The following is a 24,946-nucleotide window of genomic DNA, read 5'->3' as shown; positions in this document are numbered from 1 at the left end:
AATATTTAACCATCTTTAAAGATTTAACCACCTAGAATTTAAGAACCATTATTTTTTCCTTTCAGATGTATGTTAATACTGGTGAATCCTGTCCTGGAGGTTGGCTTTTCTCTGAAAATAGTTATTAGAGCTCTCACCTGTCTCTTCACTTTTTTTTTTAGCATACCAAAGCATAATACAGGATGGTAAAGAACAACATAGACTTTGAAAATATGCTCAAATTTAGCTGTGTGTAGTTACTATAGATATTAATATACTGTTTTTACTGTTGCTGTCTTATCACAATAAAGTCTATATTAAGTATTTTTGTAGACTTAATTCATTTTCCTTGTCAAGTATAAGATGAATAAATATACACTATTGTAACTGTCACTTAGATCAAGAAGTAAATCCTTTTCAGTAACCCAGAATCCCTGCCCCCCCCCCCCCAATCTCCATATGCCCTATCCTGATTGTAATACTCTGCCTTCTCATTTTGTGACTTCCAACCTGACTTTCATGAACATTTCCTTGCTCTTCTCTCTATAGTTTTACTTCTTTGTACGCATCCCTAAGTGTTATTCTTCAGATTTGCTTGTGTTTGAACTTTGTATAGTGATTACTCCATATTTTGCTTTTTTTTTTTTTTTTCCTGTCAGCATTATGTTGGAGATTCATTCTTGTGCTATGTGGGTGGTATTCCACTGAAGGAATATATTAGCAACTTACCCATTCTATAGTTGATGGACAAGTGGATTATTTGATTTTTGGCTAATATGAACAATGACCATTTTTGTTCATCTTTTCTGGGTGTTCTTTAGGACAAACATCAAGGAGTGGGCTTGCTGTCAAAGGTTATGTTAAATTTCAGCTTTACTAGATAACTTCTTTTTTCTAAGTGGTTTCCCAATATATGCTTAACTGGCAGTTTGTGCGAGTTCCTGTTGCTCCACATCTTCATGAATACTTAAATGTGTTTCTGAATAGTTCTGGTGAAAAAAAACAGCAGATGAAAAAAACCCTATCCAGTTCTTCAAATTTGAATTTATGCTTTAGAGAAATCACTTCCTAGAGGTAAAGTAATAGAAATAATAAAAGAGTGCTTGGATTGTGCAGATTTTTCACGTAAATTATCTCATGTATGTAGAAAGAAAGTATAGTTGCTCAGTCGTGTCCGACTCTGCGACCCCATGGACTGTGCCTACCAGGTTCCTTTGTCCATGGGATTTTTTAGGCAAGAGTGGGTTGCCATTTCCTTCTCCGGGAGATCTTCACAACCCAGGGACTGAACCCTGGTCTCCCACATTGTAGTCAGAGGCTTTACCGTCTGAGCCACCAGGGAAGTCTATGTATGTAATCCTCAGAAAATTCCAAAGCAGTAGTTCTTTTACTAGTCCCATTTTACAGGTAAGAAAACTGAAGTTCAGAAATAAATAACCAAGTTATTTAACTAGAAATGGCCTATTAGATACAAATATAGATGTTTGCCCTTAAAAGTCCAAGCTCATGGTTGTCATACTTTTAATTTCTTTTCCCTCTTTTCAAAATACTGGTGTGGCTTTGGAAACATGCTTGAAAAATGGGGTAACCTTTGTGACCTTAGTAAGATTTTTGAGAGAATATACACACACAAAAATGACGAAACTGGGTTATTGCAATTATTTGTGACCAACTGAAAATTCTGAGTGGCTGAGCCATAACTTCCGTGGTAAAGTTTTTGCCCTCTACTCAAAAAAGAAATGTGCTAATATTATGTTGTAAACTTCCAAGTTTGGGCAAGCTGAATGACCAACGGAAAACAAAGCTCCTTACCATCAGCCATCATTACTGGATCCCTGAAATGGTGATGTTGCAGCCTGAACTCTCTTTTCCCTTTTGTTACTCTAAAATTTTCTTACCATGTCATTAAAAAATTAATGGGAACAACGTCATAATCTTAAATCAGAGTTACTTTGTGAACCATAAAGTACTGTAAAAAAAAATACTAAGCTGTATTCAGTGGAAAGGACATGATTATGTCACTCCAAGGAAAAGTGTGTGACTTAGTGCGGCCCATCTGCGCTGAGATAGGATTGTTAGAAGGATGGATTCTGGAATTCTGTCAGTGACGTTGCAGTGGAAACAGCCTCTACAGATGTCTGGCTGCCCTAGATGTTTTTCTTACCAAGTAACTAGCTAATAAATGTTCATTTGCATTATTCGGCCTGTTGGGAAAAAGACTAGTGTATAAAATGTAAAAAGCGCACACTCCTAAGTCAGGCAACCCTGAGAAGGGGTTGAGCGGAGGGAGGGCTGGCCTCAGCATTGGTTATGTGAACGTAGTCCAGACTGACTTCGCGAACCAGCGCTTAATTCTGAGCTGGCTGCAGGCTCGGCGACTGCCCACTCCTGCTCAAGGCCACGAAGCTTCTATTTCTCTGCGCTGATGTCAGGGCGTCCGTCTTAGGGTAGGTTCTTCTTGGAGGGCCCCTTCCACAAGAGACTCTTTTTATTAGAAGACAGGGAGGGAAGACAGGGTAGGAACTTCCTCGTTTGTTGAATGGTAGCTTTGACTTCCGCACATTATCCAAAGGAGCGGTGTCGGAGCTGCAGAATTGGAGCTCCGCCCCGAGCCTGGCCACGCCCTGAACTTCCGGATTTTGGCACAAACAACTCTCCACGCAGAACTCCTGCCTCACGGTTTGATCCTCCACACGCTATTTTCTCTCAGTCGGTCACAAGCCGTTTCCGGCCCCGCCACCGGAAGCTGGAGCGGCTGAAACCGCAACTCCGAGGCAGATGCAAAGACAGGTTTAAGTGAAGTCTCGCGAAGTTTCCTCAACTCTCATGTAGAAGTGTTGGGAGAGGCTTCGGGGCACCGCCCCAGTTTTTACGTCACCGCGGAGTCACGCCCTTAGGCGTTCGTCTGCGCGCTTGCGCGTGCTGCGCACGCGCATTAGCCCTCCCTCCGCCCCCGCGCGGGCTCCCCTCTGGCCAGTCGCGCGTGGGCTGAGGCCCTGGGCGGGCGTTGCGAAGGCTTGTTTGCCAAAGCGCGGTCCCCGCCGCAATTCGGAGTTCCCTTCTTCAGGGGAGTTGCGCGGGAGAGGGTGTAGCCCCCCCTACCTAGGGTAAATGGCCTGTTGCATGGGCTGCTAAGGGCAGGCTGGGGAGCACGGGGGCTGGGGCCGCGACCATGAACTCACCTGTGGACCCTGGCGCTAGGCAGGCGCTGAAGAAGAAGCCGCCAGAGCGGACGCCCGAGGTAAGGCCAGCTGACCCGTCGAGCCTCCCTCTGTCCAACGGACAGCTTCGCTTTGTCGGTCCGAAAGTTGCGGCGACTGTCCCCTTGCCAGAGCCTCGCACCTGCTTGCCAGGCTATCTGTTCTCTGCGTTCCCGGTCCTAAACCGGGCCCTTTTCGCAGGCGGGTGACGGCCGTCTTTCCTTCTCGAAAAGCTGCCTTCCCCGCACACCCGGTACTTGGCTGGTGACTTCCCAGTGTTTTCGATAAGAAAGCACCATTACTAAATCGTATTTTTTCAGGGTAAAATGCCGGTTCTCGGAGTGAGATTGTCCCGTAACTAGGTAGACTATGAAAAGGAGATGGAAGTTGTAAGTGAAATGGAACTGCCGTGTCATTAAAATAACAACGAGAAAACTCCAAAACCTCTGTTAAAGTTACTTAAAGTTTAATAATTTCTCTTAAAGTTACCGTATAGGCACTTTAAATACTGTTCGGTTGCCTGAACGATCAGTTTAAAACTTTGCGTCCAGTTCAGGTGATGAATTCTAGTGGAGAATTCTGCGTATTTAAAGATCAGTTCAGGAGGTAATTTTTCAGACTGTGTCATTGGCAAATTTTACAGTATTTTGTGCTTGGATCCAAAACCTGTTTTATTGAGTTAGCAGTAATGGCATCAGCTTAAATAGTTTTCATTTGACCTGCAGGCTAGTTTTCAGGCAAATAACTAAAACCTGTTAACCTTGCCGGTCGGTGTAGAGTGCTTAGGGGGCGGGGTGAGGTTTTCCTTGATTTGGAGAAATTTCCATAATAAGTGCTATGTTTCTTAAACCAAAAAGCAAAAACAATGTTGTGAATGTATTGTTGGATTGTCTTGTGTGTAATTGAAATAAAGAAAGTGCTTTGGGTTAGTTCTTCTGAATTCACTTTTGTGTTTTTCAGGTTTATATGTTTTGCATAGTAGATCTCAGTTATTTGGACTGACCTATTGTGACATGACAGTCAAACTGTAATTTTAGCTGATGGATCAGACTTTGTTGTTGGAGATCCTGATCTTTGCATAGAAACAAAGCAAATTCTACCACTTTCACAGCCCTCTTTTCAAGACTTGAATTTGTAATTCTAGGTGTCTTAGTGTCCCTGATAATTCTTGAGGTCATTGTTAGTTAATTGAAAGCGTTCATTTTGAACAGGTGAACCTACCATAGTTTCTATATCATTATGAAGTATCAAGCAACTTCAGCTGCATGCAACAAATTCTGGTAAATTTTCCTTTCCTTTTTATTCTGTTAAAACTATTTTCTGATTTTCCTTGTTATGGCTTCTTAGATACACCTATCATTTAAAAGTGGACATTTAATTTTCAAATGCATGAAGTTTCTAAAGTATCTTTGATAGTAATACTTTCTTCTGTCTTCTCATTCACCCTCTGTGCTTTTTCAGTCTTCTAACTTTTTTGAGGCTTTTAGTGGCTCAGTCAGATCTCTTTTGGTAACTGTCACATTGCACTTGAAAATAAGTGGGTTATTTTTCACATACATTTTGATATTGATTTCTAACATAATTCCACAGTGATAAGAGAGCATGCTAATGGGAAAATCCTAATTCTGTTTATTAACAAAATTACCTAGTTTGCTTATTTTTGAGCCTTAGGAAATTTTCTGAACTGTTCACAAAGTTATGTTGGCTAGTGTTTGCTGTGTTAAGTACTTCATCTTGTTTTACTGGAACAGCAGCATTGTTTAAGGGAATGAATGCTGAAACAGCTGCCCACAGTACACAGACTGGAGCTCTGACATCTAGCAGCATATAACATGTTAACTGCTTGATTCATGGGCAGTGCTTTTTGAACTATTTTTATTTATTTATGGCCACACCATGTGACTTGTGGGATCTTAGTTCCCTGACCAGGGATTGAACCCTGGCCCTTAGCAGGGAAAGTGTAGAGTCCTAAGGGAAGTCCCATCTTTGGCAGTGCTTTTGATTGAGTGTAGAATTTGTTTGGGGTGGAGGTGCACAAAAGTATCAATAAAGAAGTGATAAATTGAATTCTAGTGATGATTTATTTGTGATAAATAATTTGATGAAATTCTCGCAGGGTCATTTCTGCTTTCAGAAGTTCCTTATTCTTTTTAGTGGACTGTTAAGCGACTGTTATAAATATATTCAGCAGTTATTGAAAGCTTACCAGTTCAAGGCATTATTTTGTGCACTAGGGTGTATCAGTGAACTAAACAGGCCTACCCTGCTGGAGTTTTTATTAATATTCTAACTGAAGAGGGAGGGAGATGGACAGATAAATATAGGAAACAAGTATGCTACATAATATGTTAGCTGATAATTGCAAATTTTAAAAAGATCAGGATAAAGGAATTAGAAGAAATGGACAAGGACTGGGTGCAGTTTAAGGTAGTTGGTGTCTTGATTGAGATGAATTTTTATTAAAGCTTTGATTCATGTGATAGAATTAGCCATAGGGATATATTGGGAAATAGCTTTCCAAGTAGAATAGTCATTGCAAAGGTCTTTAAATGAAAGAGTGTTTGGTGCATTCAAGGAATAGCAAGGAGCTCTAAGTGACTAGCGCAGAGTGGTAAGAGATGAAGTCAGAGAGGCAATGGTGATGTAAGATGGAACTTATCATGCAGGACTCTTAATTGTATATTTTTGACTTTTATTTTGAATGAAAAAGAGTTCTGTTTTCCACCAAAATGTTTTGAAGCAGAGGAGCAATGTAATCCTACTTTTTAACGCATCCCCTGGCTGCTTGCTGGGTTGAAAATAGACTGGGAGCAAGGATAGAAAGAAACAGGAACATCAGTTAGAGGTTATCTAAAGCAGGGAAGAGATGATCATAGCTCAGACTAAAGGATAATAATGCTGGTGGTGAGCAGTCGTCAATTACGGAAATATTTTGAAGGTTTAGCAGACATGATTTGCTAATGGATTAGATTTGTGCTTTGAGGGAAAGGAAAGCCATCAAGCATGATTTCAAAGTTTTTGGCCAGAATAACTGGAGTGTTGGAGTTAACAATCAAAGAGAGTTTGAGCTGTGTCAAAGAGCCCGGGAAAGCTGCAGGATGAGTAGTTTGGGGAACGGGAATGGATCAGAAATTCAGTTTTGAACATGTCACATTTGAATTGTCTGTTAGAAATGTTGAGTAGGGAGTTGCATATACAGTTTATTTCTAAAGAGAAGGCTGGGCTGCAAATAGAAGCTTTATAGTTATTAGCTTAAGGATAATGTTTAAAGTCATGAGACTAAATGAAATTGCCAAAGTGGTGAGCGTACATGAAGACCAAAGACAGTGCCCTGGGAGACTTAGTCATTACAAGGCCAGTGAGAAGAGCAGAGACCAGCAAAGGAGAATGCGTGGGAGCCAACAGTGCAGCCAAAGAAAAACCAGGATTGAGTGGTGATGTCTTGGAAGCTAAGTCAAGAAAATGTATAATAGAAGGGGTAAAATGCATTCATTCAGCTTTTTTTCCTTGAATACCTACTGGGTACAAAGCATTATGAAAAATATACAAATAGATTAAGAATCAGTGTCTTACAATCTTGTAATCAGATGTTTGTATCATATAATTAATGAATAAAGAATTCTTCTGTTTGTTTCTGGGACAAAATTAATGGTTCCTTTATTTTGAACCATCTGTTGTCCTTACATGAAACTATCAACTCAAGCATAATCCTAGTGAGCCAGACACTGAGAATGGAAAGTTTTGTGAAGAATGCCATTTAGAACTGTGTTCTAAAGCAGTTTTTACTTTTCTGGCCAGTTCTCCTACTTTGTAGATTCAACCTCCATAGCACATTGGCTTTCCTGAGCTAGTCCTCTGATTTCCTTTTGCACTTTACAAAGTTTTTGTTGTTTTTTTTTTTAATGGAAAATTTTAGGCTTAACTACTCCATGGGAAGCTAAGTGCTCTGAAGCAAGGAAAGCTGTTAAGGTACTCATTTTGAGTCCTTATACCAAAATTAAAGACACCACAGTCAAAATTGAGACCCTGAATTTGCGTTTCTCTCAACTCCGTTCATATTCAATGCCGTTCTTTCTCTGTAATCTTTCTTTTCTACCTCAGAGTGAGCAGAGTATTTCTCTTATATTTCCATCTCTAACTGCTTAATACCATGCTTTGTACATATTAAACAATCAATATGTTAAACAGAACAAAATTTAGAATTAATTTTGTAAAGACCTCATTTTAAAATATAATACTTTCTATTCATTAGAACTGCTGATTTTGTACACCTTAGTGGTCTCAATCAGCAGTGTGACTTCTGTTAATTTTTAATAGGTTGACACATAAGTCTGTCACATCTTACCACCTTTCATGTGCTTCAGATTCATTATATAATTACTAAATTGTCCTCTAGGTTCTTAAATCACTTGTCTGAAATAGAAACCATCATCATTCTTACTCTTTAATATTTTTCTGGTGACTGCCTCAGTTTCTCAGTTCAGAATTAGTGTCTTTACTCAATTTCCCCTGCTGTCCTCATCTCTGTATCTAACTGGTCACTAAACCTTGTTAATTTTACATCTTGAGTCTCTCTCACTTCCTGTCCAGCTCAACTATCCTAGTTGAGGACACTTTTATCATTTCACCCCTGAATTTTTGAGTCATTTTACTTATTGTCATATTTGGTTAGAGTGATCTTCCTAATACTGAGATCTGATCATCTTCTATTCTTGCTCAGAGTTATTTCCCATTACCTAGATAGTTTAGCAGTATAAATTGTCATCCAAATTATTTTTGAGAATGAGAAGAGGTGGGTTAGTATTTACACCTGGAAAACAGATTAAAGAAGTCATTTGTCTCCAGCAAACTGAGATGTTTGGTTACTGCATGCAGATGATAACATTAATTTATCCATTCAGTAAGCAGATATGTTAGAATACTAAAAGCCAAGGTTGTAGGGAGAAATTGGACATGGTCCCTATTCTTCAGTGATTTAGGAGACAGACAAGACATTAGTAAAACGTTAAGATTACTGGTGACGAAGATGTGAATAGGGCACTTTACAGCTGCAAGTGAGAAAAGGAAAGTCTCTGTGGAGGACCTTTAAATTAAACCCATAATATCGTGAATAGCTTTCTAGATGATATCCAGAAGGGAGGTCATTCCAGGCAGAGGGCAGCAGGAGCAAAGGCACTAATGGTGACAAGCCAGGTACATTTGTAGAACAAGTAGCCAGTCTGTGAGCATGCATTCCCAGTGGGGATGATGGCATTCCCAGTGGGACAAAAATTGGGTCTTTGAGGGGAATGGAAAAAAAACCAAACTTAGATCTATGGTATGTGTAGTAATATTACACGAAACTCATCGTTACTGGGCAATGTCTTATTCCTTAATGTTTAGTTGGAGATGGGGTGGCAATTAAGAAAAATACTCTTTGGAGAGATGTGATAATGAAGAAAGGTCGCAAAACACTGGACTAGTGTAAGGTGTTTTGTGTGTATAAGGAGATGATGCCTGGTGTTGGGTGTTAAATGTTGAAGCTGGATATAATAGCAGGGTTGGATCATTTCAGGGATTTGGACTGGATGTTGTAAATAAAGGAGAACTGTTGGAGGGTTTAACAGCTGTTTAGCCCAGAAATAGAGTCACTTTTACAAAGATTACTCTGTGGGCATTGTTGAAGGTGTAGGTGGAGCCAGGGGATGGGTTAAGAAGCGGTACAGGCTGGCTACACTAGAGGCAGGTGATTTTCAGTAGGATGAACAAACAACATTTTGTCCACACCAGAGTATTTTTCAATGTGAAAGGCAAGACTGTCAATGATTATATCAGGATAACTGGGAAATCAGGAGATGTGGATCTAGTTATAGGAAGCAAATGCAATAGTTTAGGAGTGAAATAAGGTAGCAGAATATGAGATAGTGGAATCGTGAAGTAGAGTTGTCTCAACATGCTCATTGATTGAAATGGGAGTTTGTACATCCTGCCAGACTTTTTTTTTTTAGTCTTTGAAATTGACTATAATACATATGGGGGCTTCCCTGGTGGCTCAGTGGTAAAGAATCTGCCTGCCAATGCAGGAGACACGGGGTTAGTCCTTGCATTGGAAAGATTCCCTGGAGAAAGAAATGGCAGCCCACTCCATTGTTCTTGAGTTGGAAATCCCATGGAGAAAGGAACCTGGCTGGCTACAATCCTTGGGTTCACAAAAGTCAGACATGGCTTAGCAACTAAACAACAACATAATACACATACAGTAAATTCCACATGCTTTCAAGTGTATAGCCAGCTTAATTTTCACAAATATATTTAGGTACCCTCCAAATCATTATTATAGAATATTACCAACACTCCAGAAACTCCCCCTTTGCCTCTCCCACTCAGTATCTTTTCCCAAAGGAAACTGTTCTGATATCTTTCGCCATGAAAGATGTTTTTGCATTCATTTGAGTGGAATCATACAGTGTGTATTCTTTCCAATAACCAAGAGAACTAGGAAACTATCTTGGTTCTTTGCATTTTAATCTCTGGGCTGGACTTTGAACCTCCTATCTTGGCTTTTCTTGGTCTTCGTCTGCTTATCCTTTATACCTTGACTCACCTGACCCTTTTTGGAATGGCCACCTCATTCTTTCCAACCTTACTCTTGCGGCAACTGCCTCAAACTTCAGATGCTGCACTTCAGGCCAAGAGACACTCTGTCTTTATGTTCCTTTAACTGCAGTAGCTCTGGGGCAAATGTGGCAAACTTTTCTGTCTTTTGCTTGTTGGGACAGACTTGGATTGGGTCTGTTGAGAGCAAAGCAGAAGTTCAGATAATTTCTTAGTTTCTCATTTGGGTAACTGTGTATAATAGCACATTATTAAAAGGCAGAATTAGGGTAGGAAGAGAATTCAGTTGGCACCCCACTCCAGTACTCTTGCCTGGAAAATCCCATGGATTGAGGAACCTGGCGGGCTACAGTCCATGGGGTCGCTAAGAGTCAGACACGACTGAGCGACTTCACTTTCACTTTTCACTTTCATGCATTGGAGAAGGAAATGGCACCCCACTCCAGTGTTCTTGCCTGGAGAATCCCAGGGACGGGGGAGCCTGATGGGCTGCCGTCTATGGGGTCGCACAGAGTCAGACACGACTGAAGCGACTTAGCAGCAACCGGGGACACAGAGATGTTCAGAAAGCATTTGGAGCTTCAGATCAAACCGGCTAATGGTCTGAGTTGGTCTGAGAGTCTACAGCTTATGGGTCATAGGTGAAGTCGACTGAGAAAAGGAGGACAGACTCTTGAGTGCTCTGATTTTAAAGGGATGAGGGAAGAAAAAGAAAACTGCCAAAGATAATGAAAAGAGTGTTTATAGAGGTAGGAGAAGAACTTACAGGAAGACATTTCATAAAGAAGTCCCTAATTATTAACATCAGGTACTATAGAGAATTCAAGAAAGGTGAAGGCTCCTATATTCTTCAGGTTGCTTCCATCAGAATGCTTTCAGTGGACTGAATACAGAGCCTGACTGCAGTGGATTAGAGAATAAGACCCAAGAAAGTGAAAGCTGCAAGTTCATGAATTTGGCTCTGATGGGAATGGGAAAAGATGTAGAGTCCTCCATTATCTTCTGCCTTGCACTCTAGCCTTATCATCCCACACCCCCAAACACGCACCCTTTTTTTTTTTTTTTTTTTTGGAGTTACTTGAGTTTATTTTTATTTATTTTTAATTGGAGGATAATTGCTTTACAATATAATGTTAGTTTCTGCCATACGTCAACATGAATCAGCTATAGGCATATACACATGTCCGCTCCCTGTTGAACCTCTCTCACCTCCCACCCCATTCCACCCCTCTAGGTAGTCACAGAGCACCAAGTTTGAGCTCCCTTCGTCATATAGCAAATTCCCACCAGCTCCAGCTGTCTGTTTTACATATGGTAATGTGGATGTTTCAGTGCTAATTTCTTTATTCATCTCCCTCTCCTTCTCCTACTGTGTCCACAAGTCTGTTTTCTGTGTCTGGGTCTCCGTTGCTGCCCTGCAAATAGGTTCATCAGTACCATCTTTCTAGAGTTCATTTATGTGCATAATACGGTATTTGTTTTTCTCTGACTTCATTCACTCTGTATAAATAGTCTCTAGGTTCATCCACATCATTAGAACTGATTCAAATGCATTCCTTTTTATGGCTGAGTAATATTCCATGTATATATGTACCACAGCTTCTTTATCCATTCTTCTGTAAGTGGACATCTAGGTTGCTTCCATGACCTAGCTATTGTTAATAGTGCTACAGTGAACACTGGGGTACATGCGTCTTTTTCAGTATGGTTTCTTCAGGGTATATGCTCACTAGTGGAATTCTTGGGTCATATGGTAGTTTTATTCCTAGTTTTTTAAAAGGAATTTCCATATTCTTCTCCATAGTGGCTGTATCAATTTACATTCCCACCAACAGTGCAAGAGGGTACCCTTTTCTCCACACCCTCTCCAGCATTTATTGTTTGTAGATTTTTTTGATCATGGCCATTCTGACTGGTATGAGGTGAAAACCTCATTGTGGTTTTGATTTGCATTTCTCTAATAATGAGTGATGTTGAGCATCTTTTCATGTGTTTCTTAGCCATCTGCATGTCTTCTTTGGAGAAATGTCTGTTCAGGTCTTCTGCCCACTTCTGATTGGGTTCAAACCATGTATACATACACTACTGTGTATAAAATAGACGACGAATGAGAATCTACTGTATGGTACAAGGAACTCGATGCTCTGTTGTGACCTTAGGTATACATAGTAGTGTGTGTGTGTGTCAGTTTAAACGTAGTAGTGCATGTATGTCAGTTCCAGTCTTCCAATTCATCCCACACCACCCTGCTCCCCTTCCTCCTGTAGGTAAGTTCTCTACATCTGTGTCTCTATTTCTTATTTGCAAATAAGTTCATCTGTACTATTTATCTAGATTCCACATATAAGTGATACTATACAATGTTTGTTTTTCTCTTTCTGACTCACTTCACTCTTTACAACAGTCTCTGGATCCAGCCACGTCTCTGCAAACAGCACTGTTTTGTCCCTTTATATGGCTGAGTAATATTTCATTGTATATATGCACTACATACTCTTTATCCATTCCTCTGTTGATGGATGTTTAGGTTGCGTCCATGTCCTGGCCAGTCTGAATAGTGCTGCAGTGAACATTGGGGTATATGTATCTTTTTGAATTATGGTTTTCCCCAGGTATATGCCCAGGAGTTGGATTGCTGGGACACATGGTAGCTCTGTTTTTATTTTTAAGGAAACTTTGTACTGTTCTCTATAGTAGCTGTACCGTTTTACATTCCCACCAACAGCGTAGGAGGATTCTCTTCTCTCCACACCCTTTCCAGCATTTATTGTTTGTAAATTTTTTTATGATGACCGTTCTGACCAGTGTGAGGTGATACCTTATTGTAGTTTAGATCAATTGAACAGAATAGAAAGCCCAGAAGTAAACCCATGCACCTATGGTCACCTAATCTATGACAGACGAGTTAAGAATATGCAATGGAGAGAAGACAGTGTCTTCAGTAAGTGATCTTGGGAAAACTGGACAGTTCAGTTTAGTCGCTCAGTCATGTCCGAGCCTTTGTGACTTCATAGACTGCAGCACGCCAGGCTTCACTATCTATTACCAACTCCTGGAGCTTGCTCAAACTCATGTCCATTGAGTCGGTGATGCCATCCAACCATCTCATCCTCTGTTATCCCCTTCTCCTCCTACCTTCAATCTTTGCCAGCATAGGGTCTTTTTCGGTAAGTCAGTTCTTCACATCAGATGGCCTTAAGTATTGGAGCTTCAGCATCAGTTCCTCCAGTGAATATTCAGGATTGATTTCCTTTAGAATAGACTGGTTTGATCTCCTTACAGTCCAAGGGACTCTCAAGAGTGTTCTCCAACACCACAGTACAAAAGCATCAATTCTTGGCGCTCAGCTTTCCTTATGGTCCAACTCTCACATCCATACATGACTACTTGGAAAACCATAGCTTTGACTATATGGACCTTCGTTGGTAAAGTAATGTCTCTGCTTTTTAATATGCTGTCTAGGTTTGTCATAGCTTTTCTTCCAAGGAGCAAGCATCTTTTAATTTCACAGCTACATGTAAGAGAATGAAATTAGAACACCTCGGGAGGGAGATGTGAAGGAGGTTCAAAAGGGAAGGTATATATGTATACCTATGACTGTTGAGGTTTGACAGAAAACAACAAAATTATGTAAAGTAATTATCCTTCAGTTAAAAAAAAAAATTAGAACACTCCCTAACACCATACACAAAAATAAACTCAGAAGGGATTAAAGACTTAAATGTGAGTCCAGACACTACAAAGCTCTTAGAGGAAAACATAGGTAAAGCACTCTTTGACATAAATCGCAGCAAGATCTTTTTTTGACCCACCTCCTAGAGTAATGAAAATAAAAACAAAAATAAACAATTGGGACCTAGTTAAACTTAAAAGCTTTTGCAAGCAAAGGAAACCATAAATGAGGTGGAAAAGACAACCTTCAGAATGGGAGAAAATATTTGCAAATGAGTTGACTGACAAAGGACTAATCTCCAAAATATATAAACAGCTCATGCAACTCAATTAAAAAAAAAAAAAAACCCAATGAAAAAAATGGGCAGAAGGCTTAAACAGACTTATCTCCACAGAAGACACACAGATGGCCAACAAACATGAAAAGATGGTCCGCGTCACTGATTATCAGAGAAATGTGAGTGTCATAACACAGTATTTTTCAACCTGGGCTACTTATGTTTCTCAACCTAGGGAATTTTTTTTTTTTAATAATGCTGAGGCCCATCTTTCATTTCTTGAATTAAAATCTGGAATGGAGTGTCAAGCATTGGTATTTATAGAAGTAATTCTATACTCCTTAAATAATTATGATGTATAGATAGCGGTTAGAAACATTGTCCATTGTGCCATTTTCCCCAGTCTCTGTGCTTTTATGTAGGATGGAAAAGTGTTTACAGTCATGGAATTTTGCATTTAAACAAGCCTACTTCAGATCTGGGCTATAGCACCGAGAATTTTAGTGACCTTGGAAAAGTTACCTAATTTTAAGATTGAATATCTTTGGGGGATTGTTATGTGGACTAAATGAGATATGTAAAGTTTTGCTGCCCAATGAACTGTAGCCCCACCAGGCTCCTCTGTCCATGGAATTCTTCAAGCAAGAATACTTGAGTGAGTAGCCATTCTCTTCTCCAGGGGATCTTCCTGACCCAGAGATCCAACCCGGGTCACCTGTGTTTCAGGTGGATTCCTTACCTTGTGAGCCACCAGGGAAGCCCCAAAGTATTTAACGAAGTGCCAATCATAATGAACCCTCAGTAATAGCCGTACATGCTAGTCTGCTATTTCCTTTGTCTTGAACACCATCCTCTCACTGAAATCTGATCTCCCACTCCTTCTCTGTGTCCCTTCCTGTCTCAGCAATTACTGTTCTGTGTTAGGATTGCTGGCTTGTTCTCCCTGGCTGGATTGTAAGCGTCTTGAAGACATTGACTGTATCTTTATCTCCCAGTTCCATCATGCAATACTTGTTACATGGTAGGTAACCAAATATTTGTAGAGTGAATGACTCTAAAAAGGAAAAGAATCTGAACAATACTGTTTTTGTGTTTTTCTAGTAGTAATTTCTGTTGGTCTGATATTTGAAGTGCTGGGGAAAAAAGATTGAATTTGGCACAGAGCAAAATTTGCTGTTAATCTTCTCCTGCTAAGTCACTTCAGTCATGTCCAACTCTGTGCGACCCCATAGATGGCAGCCCACCAGGCTCCCCCGTCCTTGGGATTCTCCAGGCAAGAACACTGGAGTGGGTTGCCATTTCCTTCTCCAAATCTTCTCCTAGTAAGATGTAAATAATGTACAGTGACCATAAAGAAACTATGTGTTTTACCTGGCAGTTCTTCATAGACAATTCAGATAGAGGAACTTAAGTCATACTTTGAAAGAGGAACTTCTTTTTTATACGGCTTTAAAACACATTTGCAGCTTTACCTGCAATGCCAGTTTTAACTTTTCATGTGTTTTTAAGCATATGACTTTAAACTTTTGTTGGGCAAATATTTCATGCTCAGCTAGATGTTAATGTAATTGCCTATTTACAATCCAGAAAATCATTTTATAAAAAATCTAGCTTGTTTGTGTTACCAACATTTAAAGAGGGGGCTGAAAGAATATAAAATTTAGTGTTCTTGTGATTATTTATTAAATCTTTTTCATAATTTAGAATAATGGTCTTTAAATGTACATTTTAGGGTTTTTTTTCCTTCTGAATTAGCAAAAGAGCACCACTGTACTCAAAATTTTTGAGGGAGTCACTGTGTGCACCCTTAAGGGTGGCAAAACAAGGATCTCTTGTGCTTTTCTACAGCAGGTGCACATTTAGAGAGCTCCTTGGAAAGCAAGAACTTATTTATGCAACTGGGGCCCTCTGGCCTTCATTTGTAAACTAAACTGTATAGAAAGGGAATACTAGACCCAGATGGGGCCTTTATTGGATAATTGCTCTTCCAAGACACCTCATATATGTATTGGAGATTCCCAACTTGAGAAAAAAGCAAAAGCAGTAACAACTCTGGCCATTCAGTAGTTTTGACACCATAAAATCATGGTTTTGAGTGATAAGGAGCTTCTCTGAGAGAGAATTCTGCAGAACAGTAGCAGCCAGGCATGGTGAACTTGACTCTATGACAAAGTCATATTCTTGGATGTACAGTTGTGAGCTCTGTAACATTGTAGTTGCCTTTTGGCTTTACCTTGAACTAGTGCAGTCCGTGGGGTCGCTAGAGTCGGACACGGCTGAGCGACTTTACTTTCACTTTTCACTTTCATGCATTGGAGAAGGAAATGGCAACCCACTCCAGTGTTCTTGCCTGGAGAATCCCAGGGACGGGAAGCCTTGTGGGCTGCCGTCTTTGGGGTCGCACAGAGTCGGACACGACTGAAGTGACTTAGCAGCAGCAGCAGCTAGTGTTGGAGAAGGCAATGGCACCCCACTCCAGTACTCTTGCCTGGAAGATCCCATGGATGGAGGAGCCTGGTAGGCTGCAGTCCATGGGGTCACTGAGGGTTGGACATGACTGAGCGACTTCACTTTCACTTTTCACTTTCATGCATTGGGGAAGGAAATGGCAACCCACTCTGGTGTTCTTGCTTGGAGAATCCCAGGGACGGTGGAGCCTGGTGGGCTGCTGTCTCTGGGGTCGCACAGAGTCAGACACGACTGAAGTGACTTAGCAGCTGGTGTAAAATGAGATCTGGCTTAGATGAAAACTGAAGGAGCCCCTTCGTTGTTAAGAACTTGAGGTTGCGAAGACATAAGCAGCCCTTGTTTGATGTTCTCCATTATTTGCCCCAAACCAAAACTTTGGGAGCTTTGACATGTGGCAGAGACCGTGGGACTTGGTGGACGGGGCACTTAGTACATAGCAGAAGTAGCAGCACCACCTAGCAAGTATTTGTGAATGTACGTATATATGATTTCCAAAAATACTTTAGCTGATGGTTCAAGAGCTGGTGAAGTGGGTTACATACAGATAAAGGAACTAAACTTGAGCGAGGTAGGAAATGGCAACCCTCTCCAGTATTCTTGCCTGAGAAATCCCATGGACAGAGGAGCCTGGTGGGCTACAGTCCATAGCATCGCAAAAGAGTCAGACACAACTCAGTAACTAAACAACAACAAGAAATAGTCTTTAAGTAATACCCTATTTTCTGGCCCAAAAAGGTGTTCCAGGCTTTTACTTTCCTTGTCCTACTACTGAAATTAGCCATGTATCTAGGAACCAGGTTTCTTTTAGTAGGAAATGGCATTTAGAATCTGTGGTGTGAGCTTCAGGTATGGTAAGTGTTACAGCTTTTCATTGCCATTTTGCAGAATATATTTACACCTTCATGGATGATAAAACCAATGGAATGGAATTCTGTATTTAATGTATGGGCATGTTAACTTGGAGGTATTGCTGAAATCTTTCAAATAGTTTTAATAGTCTGCTGATATAATTTAACTTTTGTAATTTCATAATGAAACATATAAAACATAAGACTAATATTTGTTAACCTTTAACATGTGTGTCTATGCTACACATTTAGTAGATTTATTTTAAAAATTTACGTTTGAAAAGAAACTTGACATTCCCTATTGTACAAAAAATAAATGTTATGCAGATTAGCTATTGTTATATGGTTAATAACTGATAGAGGCAGGATTTGAAACCACAGCTGTCTCCAAGTTTTTAACCGCACTGTTAGGCTGAAGGCAGCCTAAAAATAATTTGGAGAAGATTCTTCAGCATAACTTTTGATTATAGGACTATAGCTGCAGAATATGTATATCTTGAGTTTGAATTTGTGTTGACCGTAGAGATCGATCCTGAGAGGGTTTTTTGTTTTGTTTTTTAAAGTTCGTTGCTTGGCTGCATTGGGTCTTGGTTGTAGCACACGGGCTCTCTAGTTGTGTCACGTGGGATCAGTAGTTTTAGGGCACGGGCTTATTAGTTGCTTCATGGCATGTGGGATCTTAGTTCCCCAACCGGAGATTGAACCCATATTTCCTGCATTGTAAGGCAGATTCTCAACCACTGGGCCACCAGAGAATCCCGTGAGAGTTTTCTTTTTAATTGCTGAGATAATGAGTAAAATACCTTGGTTGATGAATGTTTTAGATAATTGATGTTGTATTGAGTGTTGTATGTGATCGCAAGCATTTCATAGGTAAGAAATTCACTAGATTGAGACTTTGAGAAACAGAAAAATTCAGAATCACTTTAAGCATTCCAATTTGAGTTTTCCAAGTTTAATTAGTTTTATAAGCATGTGTAGAACAGCTGAATTGAGATATATAGTTGTTGAGAGCAGCACACTGCTTGGTACAGCATTGAGGAAGGGGATAGAAATCCCAAAGTGCTTAACTAGAAGTACATACTTAACAGAAATGGTGATTGCAGCCATGCAATTAAAAGACGCTTACTCCTTGGGAAAGTTATGACCAACCTACACAGCCTATTAAAAAGCAGAGACATTACTTTGCCAGCAAAGGTCTGTCTAGTCAAGGCTATGGTTTTTCCAGTAGTCGTGTATGGATGTGAGAGTTGGACTGTGAAGAAAGCTGAGCACCGAAGAATTGATGCTTTTGAACTGTGGTGTTGGAGAAGACTCTTGTGAGTCCCTTGGACTGCAAGGAGATCCAACCAGTCCATCCTAAGGGGGATCAGTCCTGATTTGTTCATTGGAAGGACTGATGTTGAGGTTGAAGCTCCAATACTTTGGCCAGCTGATGCAAAGAACTGACTCATTGGAAAAGACCCTGATGCTGGGAAAGATTGAGGGCAGGAGGAGAAGGGGACGACAGAGGATGAGATGGTTGGATGGCATCATCGACTCAATGGACATGGATTTGGGTGGACTCCGGGAGTTGGTGATGAACAGGGAGGCCTGGTGTGCTGCGATTCATGGGGTCGCAAAGAGTCGGACACGACTAAGCAAGTGAACTTAACAGAATTATTAATTCCTCATACATACAGAGCTACAAACATGAATTGAATATGTCATTTTACAGTGAAATTGAAAAGCCATAGAATATACCTACAGTGAATGCGTTAGGTGTGGGTCGTTAAAGGGCAGCTTGTAGGATGACATTGCTCTCACCTACCTCAGCTTGCCCACCTTCACTCATTCACATGACTGACTGGCTGAGAGGGTATTGCTGATGTGTTTTATGACGTGCTGAGTCATCACCATTTCCTCACCTCCTTTTTGCCCAAATGGGACTAATTATTTTTATTCTCTAATCCTGAGTTGGTATTTGTTCTTCTAATTTGTGTGCCTTCAGTCGCTCAGTCCTGTCTGACTCTTTGCGACCTCATGCCCCTGGATAATTTCTTCACTATTTTGTAGTTACAGAACCAGGGTCTGATGTAGGTGTTACTGATCCGGAATGTCATAAATTCCTAGTTTTCCATCTTCTTCATGATTTCCCTTTTTGAGGTTCAGTAGAGCAACTTTGAAGTGCACAATGTAAATACCATTGCTTTCAATATAGCATTTACATTTTTTTATTACCAAAAAATGTCTGTAAGACTTCTAGTCTGCCTCTGTTGGGGTTGTTTTGGGTATCTATAATAGCTTTTATTGATCTGGGACACACCAGGAGCCTAACAGACAATGCAGTACCTTAAGCCTCTGTCTGCGATGATTGGTACAGAAACCACAAGAAACCCCTTTCTAAGACCAGCATTACGCAGTGAACAACCAGAAATACTTAGTGTCCCATGTAAACGAAAACCCATAACCAACCACATCATATGAGAGAATTTATCAGTTTGCTGTTACAACCATCCTTTGTTCTGAAAGATTATTTTCTGTTGTTTCATAAATGCTTAGCATCTTGTGACCCTAAAACCAGGTGCTCTGGAGGGACCAGGGTTTACTAGACATCTCAGTGCTTGTGTCCCTCCTCTTTAATAGGTTATCAGCCAGATAACCCGGAGTGGTGTGTGTGTGCCTGTGTTCCATCGCTAAGTCATGTCTGACTTTTTTGACCCCATGGACTGTAGCCTCCAGGCTCCTCTGTCCATGGAATTTTCCAGGCAGGATTACTGGAGTGGGTTGCCATTTCCTATTCCAGGGGATCCTCCCAACCCAGGAATCGAACCCATGTCTCTTGTGGCTACTGCATTGGTAGGCAGGTTCTTTACCACTGGGCCACCTGGGAATCCCCCAGAATGGCATAAATCCTACCAATAAACCACTTGTTCTAAACTTGAATGTGTATCAGAACCACCTGTAAGTCTCATTAAACCACAGACTGCTAGATCCTGCTCCCAGAGATTCTGATTCATTAGGTATGGAAATTCACATTTTTGCCAAGTTCCCAAGTGGTGATGATGGTGCTACTGTAAGAGTCTTTTAGGTTGTAACTTACATGCAGAAAAACCCAGTTCTGGTCAATTTAAAGAAAAGGTATTTATTAAAAGGCTAGTGGGTAGCTATCGACTTGCTGGGAATGCTGGAGAAATAGACGTGGAGCTAGACAGTCATGATCCATACTCCTTGTCACATATTTGGTAAAGATAGTACTGCTGCTTGCATTGAACACAGTGGGTACCGTAACTTGCAGTGCCGACCATGTACACTGTACACTGCATGTGCTGACAGAGCCTTCAACCACAGTTCTTGCTTCTTGGTATCACTAGATTAAAAGTTTGTGATGAGTATCTCTGATTGGTAGGACTTGGATCATTTGCCTGTGCTGTAGCTTTATGGAAGCTTGGAAAAGTGGAAATCTGATGTTTCCAGTTTCCACCTCATTCATGGCTTGACTTCCTTGGTAGATATTTTTGACCATATGCATTAGAAGTTGGGCTTCCCAGGCGACACAGTGGTAAAGAATCCTCCTGCCAATGCGGGAGAGCCAAGGCATAGGTTTGATCCTTAGATTGGGAAGATCCCCTAAAGTAGAAAATGGCAACCCACTCCAGTGTTCTTGCCTGGAAAATCCCATGGACAGAGGAACCTGATGGGCTGCAGTCCGTAGGATCCCGAAGAGTCGGACATGACTGTGTGACTGAACACACAAACACATGTTAGGACTTGACAGAGTATTCCCTGGGGACCAAACTGAGCCTACCAGGGATTTTGTAACTAAAGTTTTGTTGGAATGTACTCACCCCCACTCATTTACCTGTTTTTGTTTTTGTTTTTGGTTGTTTTCATTCTGCAAAGGCAAGGTAGATTAGTAGTAGTGACAAAAACCATATGGCCCAGAAAACCTAGAATGTTTACTATCTGACCCTTTATAGAAAAAGTTGGCTAACTCCTGATAGGAATAATCCTAATACTTCTCTTCAAATCCTTGTGGTCACCATTTATAGATGCCATTGGAGAACAGAATGTAAAGTGACCAAATTGTTCAAGAGAAGATTGGAGACAAATAAAGGGCGAACTTTTAGATATTTGAAGAAGGACTTGGAGAATCGAAAGGTCAGAAACTTGGTCAGCCTTTATTGGGGCAGAGAACTGGAGAACCATATGTATTCAAAAACTTGTGAATTATATTCTCACAGACTTTAAAATTGAAAAGTGAATTCCTAATTGTCAGCTATTGATGTACCATCACCAGTGATGTACCAAAGATATCCTCTGACCTGAAAACAGAGGAAATATGACTTAGCTCATTTGAGAATCTCAGAAAACTCTGCGACTCCTGGGCTCTAGTCCGCCCTCATCTGGCAAATCAGGTTTTGGGACTTCTAATTTTGTTTGTCATGACATAACCTTTTGTGTTACAGTTTTGAAAACTTGTTTGCCACTAAAAGTTGTCTTGATGTCAGAAAATAACAAGCACATTTCCATGGGATAGGCATTTTGTGAGTGTCTAGCCAGGTTGTGATGACTCTTAACTAAAAGGGTGGGGCCCCAGCAGCTGTGTTTGTAGTATATGACCACACCTACCAGCCATTGTTTTGGAAGCCCTAGCTCATGCGTTAAAGCTAGGGAAAAAAATTACCTGCATATATATATATATGGAGGAGGAAACAATACTGTTCTTGTTCACAGGAGATTTTATTGTATAGTAAAAACTCCAAAAGAATCTGCAAACTGTCAGTTTTGTAAAGGTTTATAGTATATATCTTAAACTTACCACAACCTTCAAGTGATATGATACTGTTTCTCATATAATAAAAGAACCTTACAATATTATACCTACATTTTTACCTCCTGGTCTTTGCTATTGTGATGCATTTTACTTGTACACATATTATAAACCTCATAATACGTTGTTGTCATTGTTGTTGCTGTTTCTTTAACTAGCCAATTTTTTTTTAAATAAATTGGGAAAAAGATTTATGTTTGTAGTTACCATTTCCAGTTTTCTTCATTCCTTTGTATAGCTCCAGATTTCCATCTGGTATTGTTTTCCTCTTTTATGGAAATTACTTTTATTTTTGTAGAGCAGGTCTGCTGGTGATTGATTGATTCAATCTTTGTATATATGAAAAATATTTGCTTTCCTAGTTGAAAGGTATTTTGACTGAAAGAGGATTCTAGATAATTTTTTTCTCTTGTGAGTTTAAAGGTGTTAACTACAGTATTGTGTGGATTGCGTTGTTTCTGACTAGAAGTGTTGTGTAATTCTAATTATTATTCACGCTGTGTAATTTACATCTTTCTCTAGCTGCTGCTGCTTTATTTTTTTTTTTGATTGTCCTGAGTCTTTGTTGCCACACGCAGGCTCTCTAGTTGTGGTGCGTGAGGACTGCTCTTGATTGTGGTGCACGGACTTGTCATCGCAGTGGCTTCTCTTGTTGCAGCGTACAGGCTCTAGGCACGTGGACTTTGGTGGTTGTGGCTCACGAACCCTAGAGTGCAGCCTCGGTAGTTGTGGCACACGGGCTTAGTTGCTCTGTGGCATGTGGGATCTTCCCAGACCAGAAATCAAACCTGTGTCAGCAGGCGAATTCTTATCCACTGTACCACCAGGGATGTCCTCTACCTGCTTTTACAATTTTCTCTTTATCATTTATTAAGCAGTTTATGTGCTTTGCTCTTGTTTATTTCATATTTCTTGTGCTTGAGTTTTGTTGAGCCTTATGGATGTGCAAGCTCATAGTTTTTATCTCTACCATTTTTCAAATTATTTTTTTCTTCGTTTTCTTCACAGTGACTCCAATTATAGTTTTGTTGGACTGTTTGAAGTTGTTCCCTGTCTTCACTGGTGCTCTGTTCAGATTTTTTTCGTCTTTTCTCCCTGTGTTTTGTTTATTTATATTTATTCTTTTAAATTTAAGTATTATTGATTTACAGTATTGTACAGTATTAGTTTATACATACAACGTAGTCATTCAGTATTTTTGTAGGTTATCCTCCATTTACAGTTATTATAATATATTGGCTCTGTTCCTGTGCTGTACATCACATCGTTGTATCTTCTTTATTTTATACTTAGTGGTTTGTACTTCTTAGTCTTCTACTGGCCCTATTTTGCCTCTGTCCCCACCAGTAACAACTAGTTTGTTCTCTATATCTGTGAGTCTGTTTTTGTTTTGTTATATGTATTTATTGGTTTTATTTTTTAGATTCCACATGTAGATGATAAGATATAATATTTGTCTTTTTCTGTATGATTTATTTCACTAGGCATAATACCTTCCAGGTCCATCTATGTTCTTTAAAATGGCAAAATTTCACTCCTTTTCGTGGTTGAGCAGTATTCCATTGTGTGTATATGTGTGTGTGCACGCACATTCACATACCACATCTTCTTTATTCATCTGTTGATGGACACTTAGTTGCTTCAGTATCTTGGCTATTGTGTGTAAATAATAGTGCTATAACCATTGGGTGCATGTATCTCTTTGAATTAGTGTTTTCATTTTCTTCAGATGTATACTTGGGAGTAGAATTGCTGGATCATATAGTAGCTCTATTTTTCTTTTTTTGAGGAACCTCCATATTGTTTTTCATAGTGAAAGTGAAGGTTGCTCATTTGTGTCTGACTCTTCGCGACCCCATGGATTATATATAGAGTCCATGGAATTCTCCAGGCCAGAATAATGCAGTGGGTAGCCTTTCCCTTCTCCAGGGGATCTTCCTAACCGAGGGATCCAACCCAGGTCTACTGTATTGCAGGTGGATTCTTTACCTGCTGAGCCACAAGGGAAGCCCAAGAATACTGGAGTGGGTCGCCTGTCCCTTCTGCAGCGGATCTTCCTGACCCAGGAATTGAACCAGGTTCTCTTGCATTGCAGATGGATTTTTTACCGAGCTATCAGGGAAGCCCTATGATAGTTTTCCATAGTGGCTGCACTAATTTACATTCCCTTTCCTTGCTAGGACTCTCTTATTCCCACATCCTTGCCAGCATTTGTTATTTGTGATCTTTCTGGTGATAGCCATTCTGACAGAACTGAGGTAGTGTTTAATTGTGGTTTGATGTGCATTTCTCTGCTGAATTAGTGATGTTGTGCATCTTGTCATATGCCTATTGGCCACCTGTATATCTTCTTTGGAAAAATGTCTTACATGTCTTCCGTCCATTTTCTGAGTTTTAATTCTTTGATAATTAATTATATAAGCTATTTATATATTTAGGATATTAAGTCTTTGTCAGTCATATCATTTGTAAATATTTTCTCTCATTGAGCAGTTGATTTGTCTTTTTGTTTCATGGATGGTTTCCTTTGTTGTGCAAGGCTCTTACCTTTAGATGGTCCTACAGAGTGAGGTAAGTCAGAGAAGGAGAAACATTGTATCACATCCTCTATAGGTGAAATCTCAAGACAAATGATACAAATGAATTTGCAAAACAGGAAGAGCCTTACAGACTTAGAGAATGAATTTATGGTTTGGGTGGGGGAAGGATGAGGGAAGGGATAGTTCGGAGTTTGGGATGCACATGTACACTGTGTTTGAAATGAATAACCAAAAAGGACCTACTGTACAGCACAGGGAACTTTGCTCAGTGTTATGTGGCAGCCTGATGGGAGGGGAGTTGGGAGAGAATGGACACATGTATATGTATGGCGGAGTCCCTTCCCTGTTCACCAGAAACTATCACAACATTGTTAATCTGCTGTACTCCAGTACAAAATAGAAAGTTTTTTTATTAACTCTTAATGATGGCATCACCTACTGGATGGACATGAGTTTGAGTGAACTCTGGGAGTTGGTGATGGACGGGGAGGCCTGGCGTGCTGCGGTTCATGGGGTCGCAAAGAGTCAGACACGACTGAGCAACTAAACTGAA

The 24,946-nt window shown here is 40.2% G+C and overlaps 1 protein-coding gene across 6 annotated transcripts in view; it reads left to right on the top strand.

Moving 5' to 3' along the window:
- The first annotated feature begins 2,832 nt into the window (after nt 1-2,832).
- Nucleotides 2,833-24,946, top strand: part of RAPGEF6 (Rap guanine nucleotide exchange factor 6) — a 225,217-nt gene continuing 203,103 nt past the window's right edge. The window contains exons 1-2 of one of the 6 annotated variants that reach the window (XM_025293055.2): nt 2,843-3,220; nt 21,072-21,180. Coding sequence is in view for 4 of the 6 variants with exons in the window: in XM_025293059.2 (XP_025148844.1) it covers nt 3,152-3,220 (69 nt within the window). In the remaining 2 variants the exon portion in view is untranslated. Of the gene's footprint in view, nt 3,221-21,071; nt 21,181-23,878; nt 23,932-24,946 lie in introns of those variants that run through there. The other 5 variants (XM_025293059.2, XM_025293060.2, XM_006072649.3 and 2 more) reach the window with 5 other exon arrangements.

Source organism: Bubalus bubalis, chromosome 9 (genome assembly GCF_019923935.1).
Source record: "Bubalus bubalis isolate 160015118507 breed Murrah chromosome 9, NDDB_SH_1, whole genome shotgun sequence".
Taxonomy (NCBI): Eukaryota; Metazoa; Chordata; class Mammalia; order Artiodactyla; family Bovidae; genus Bubalus; species Bubalus bubalis.
This window is presented reverse-complemented; position numbering and strand designations above follow the sequence as displayed.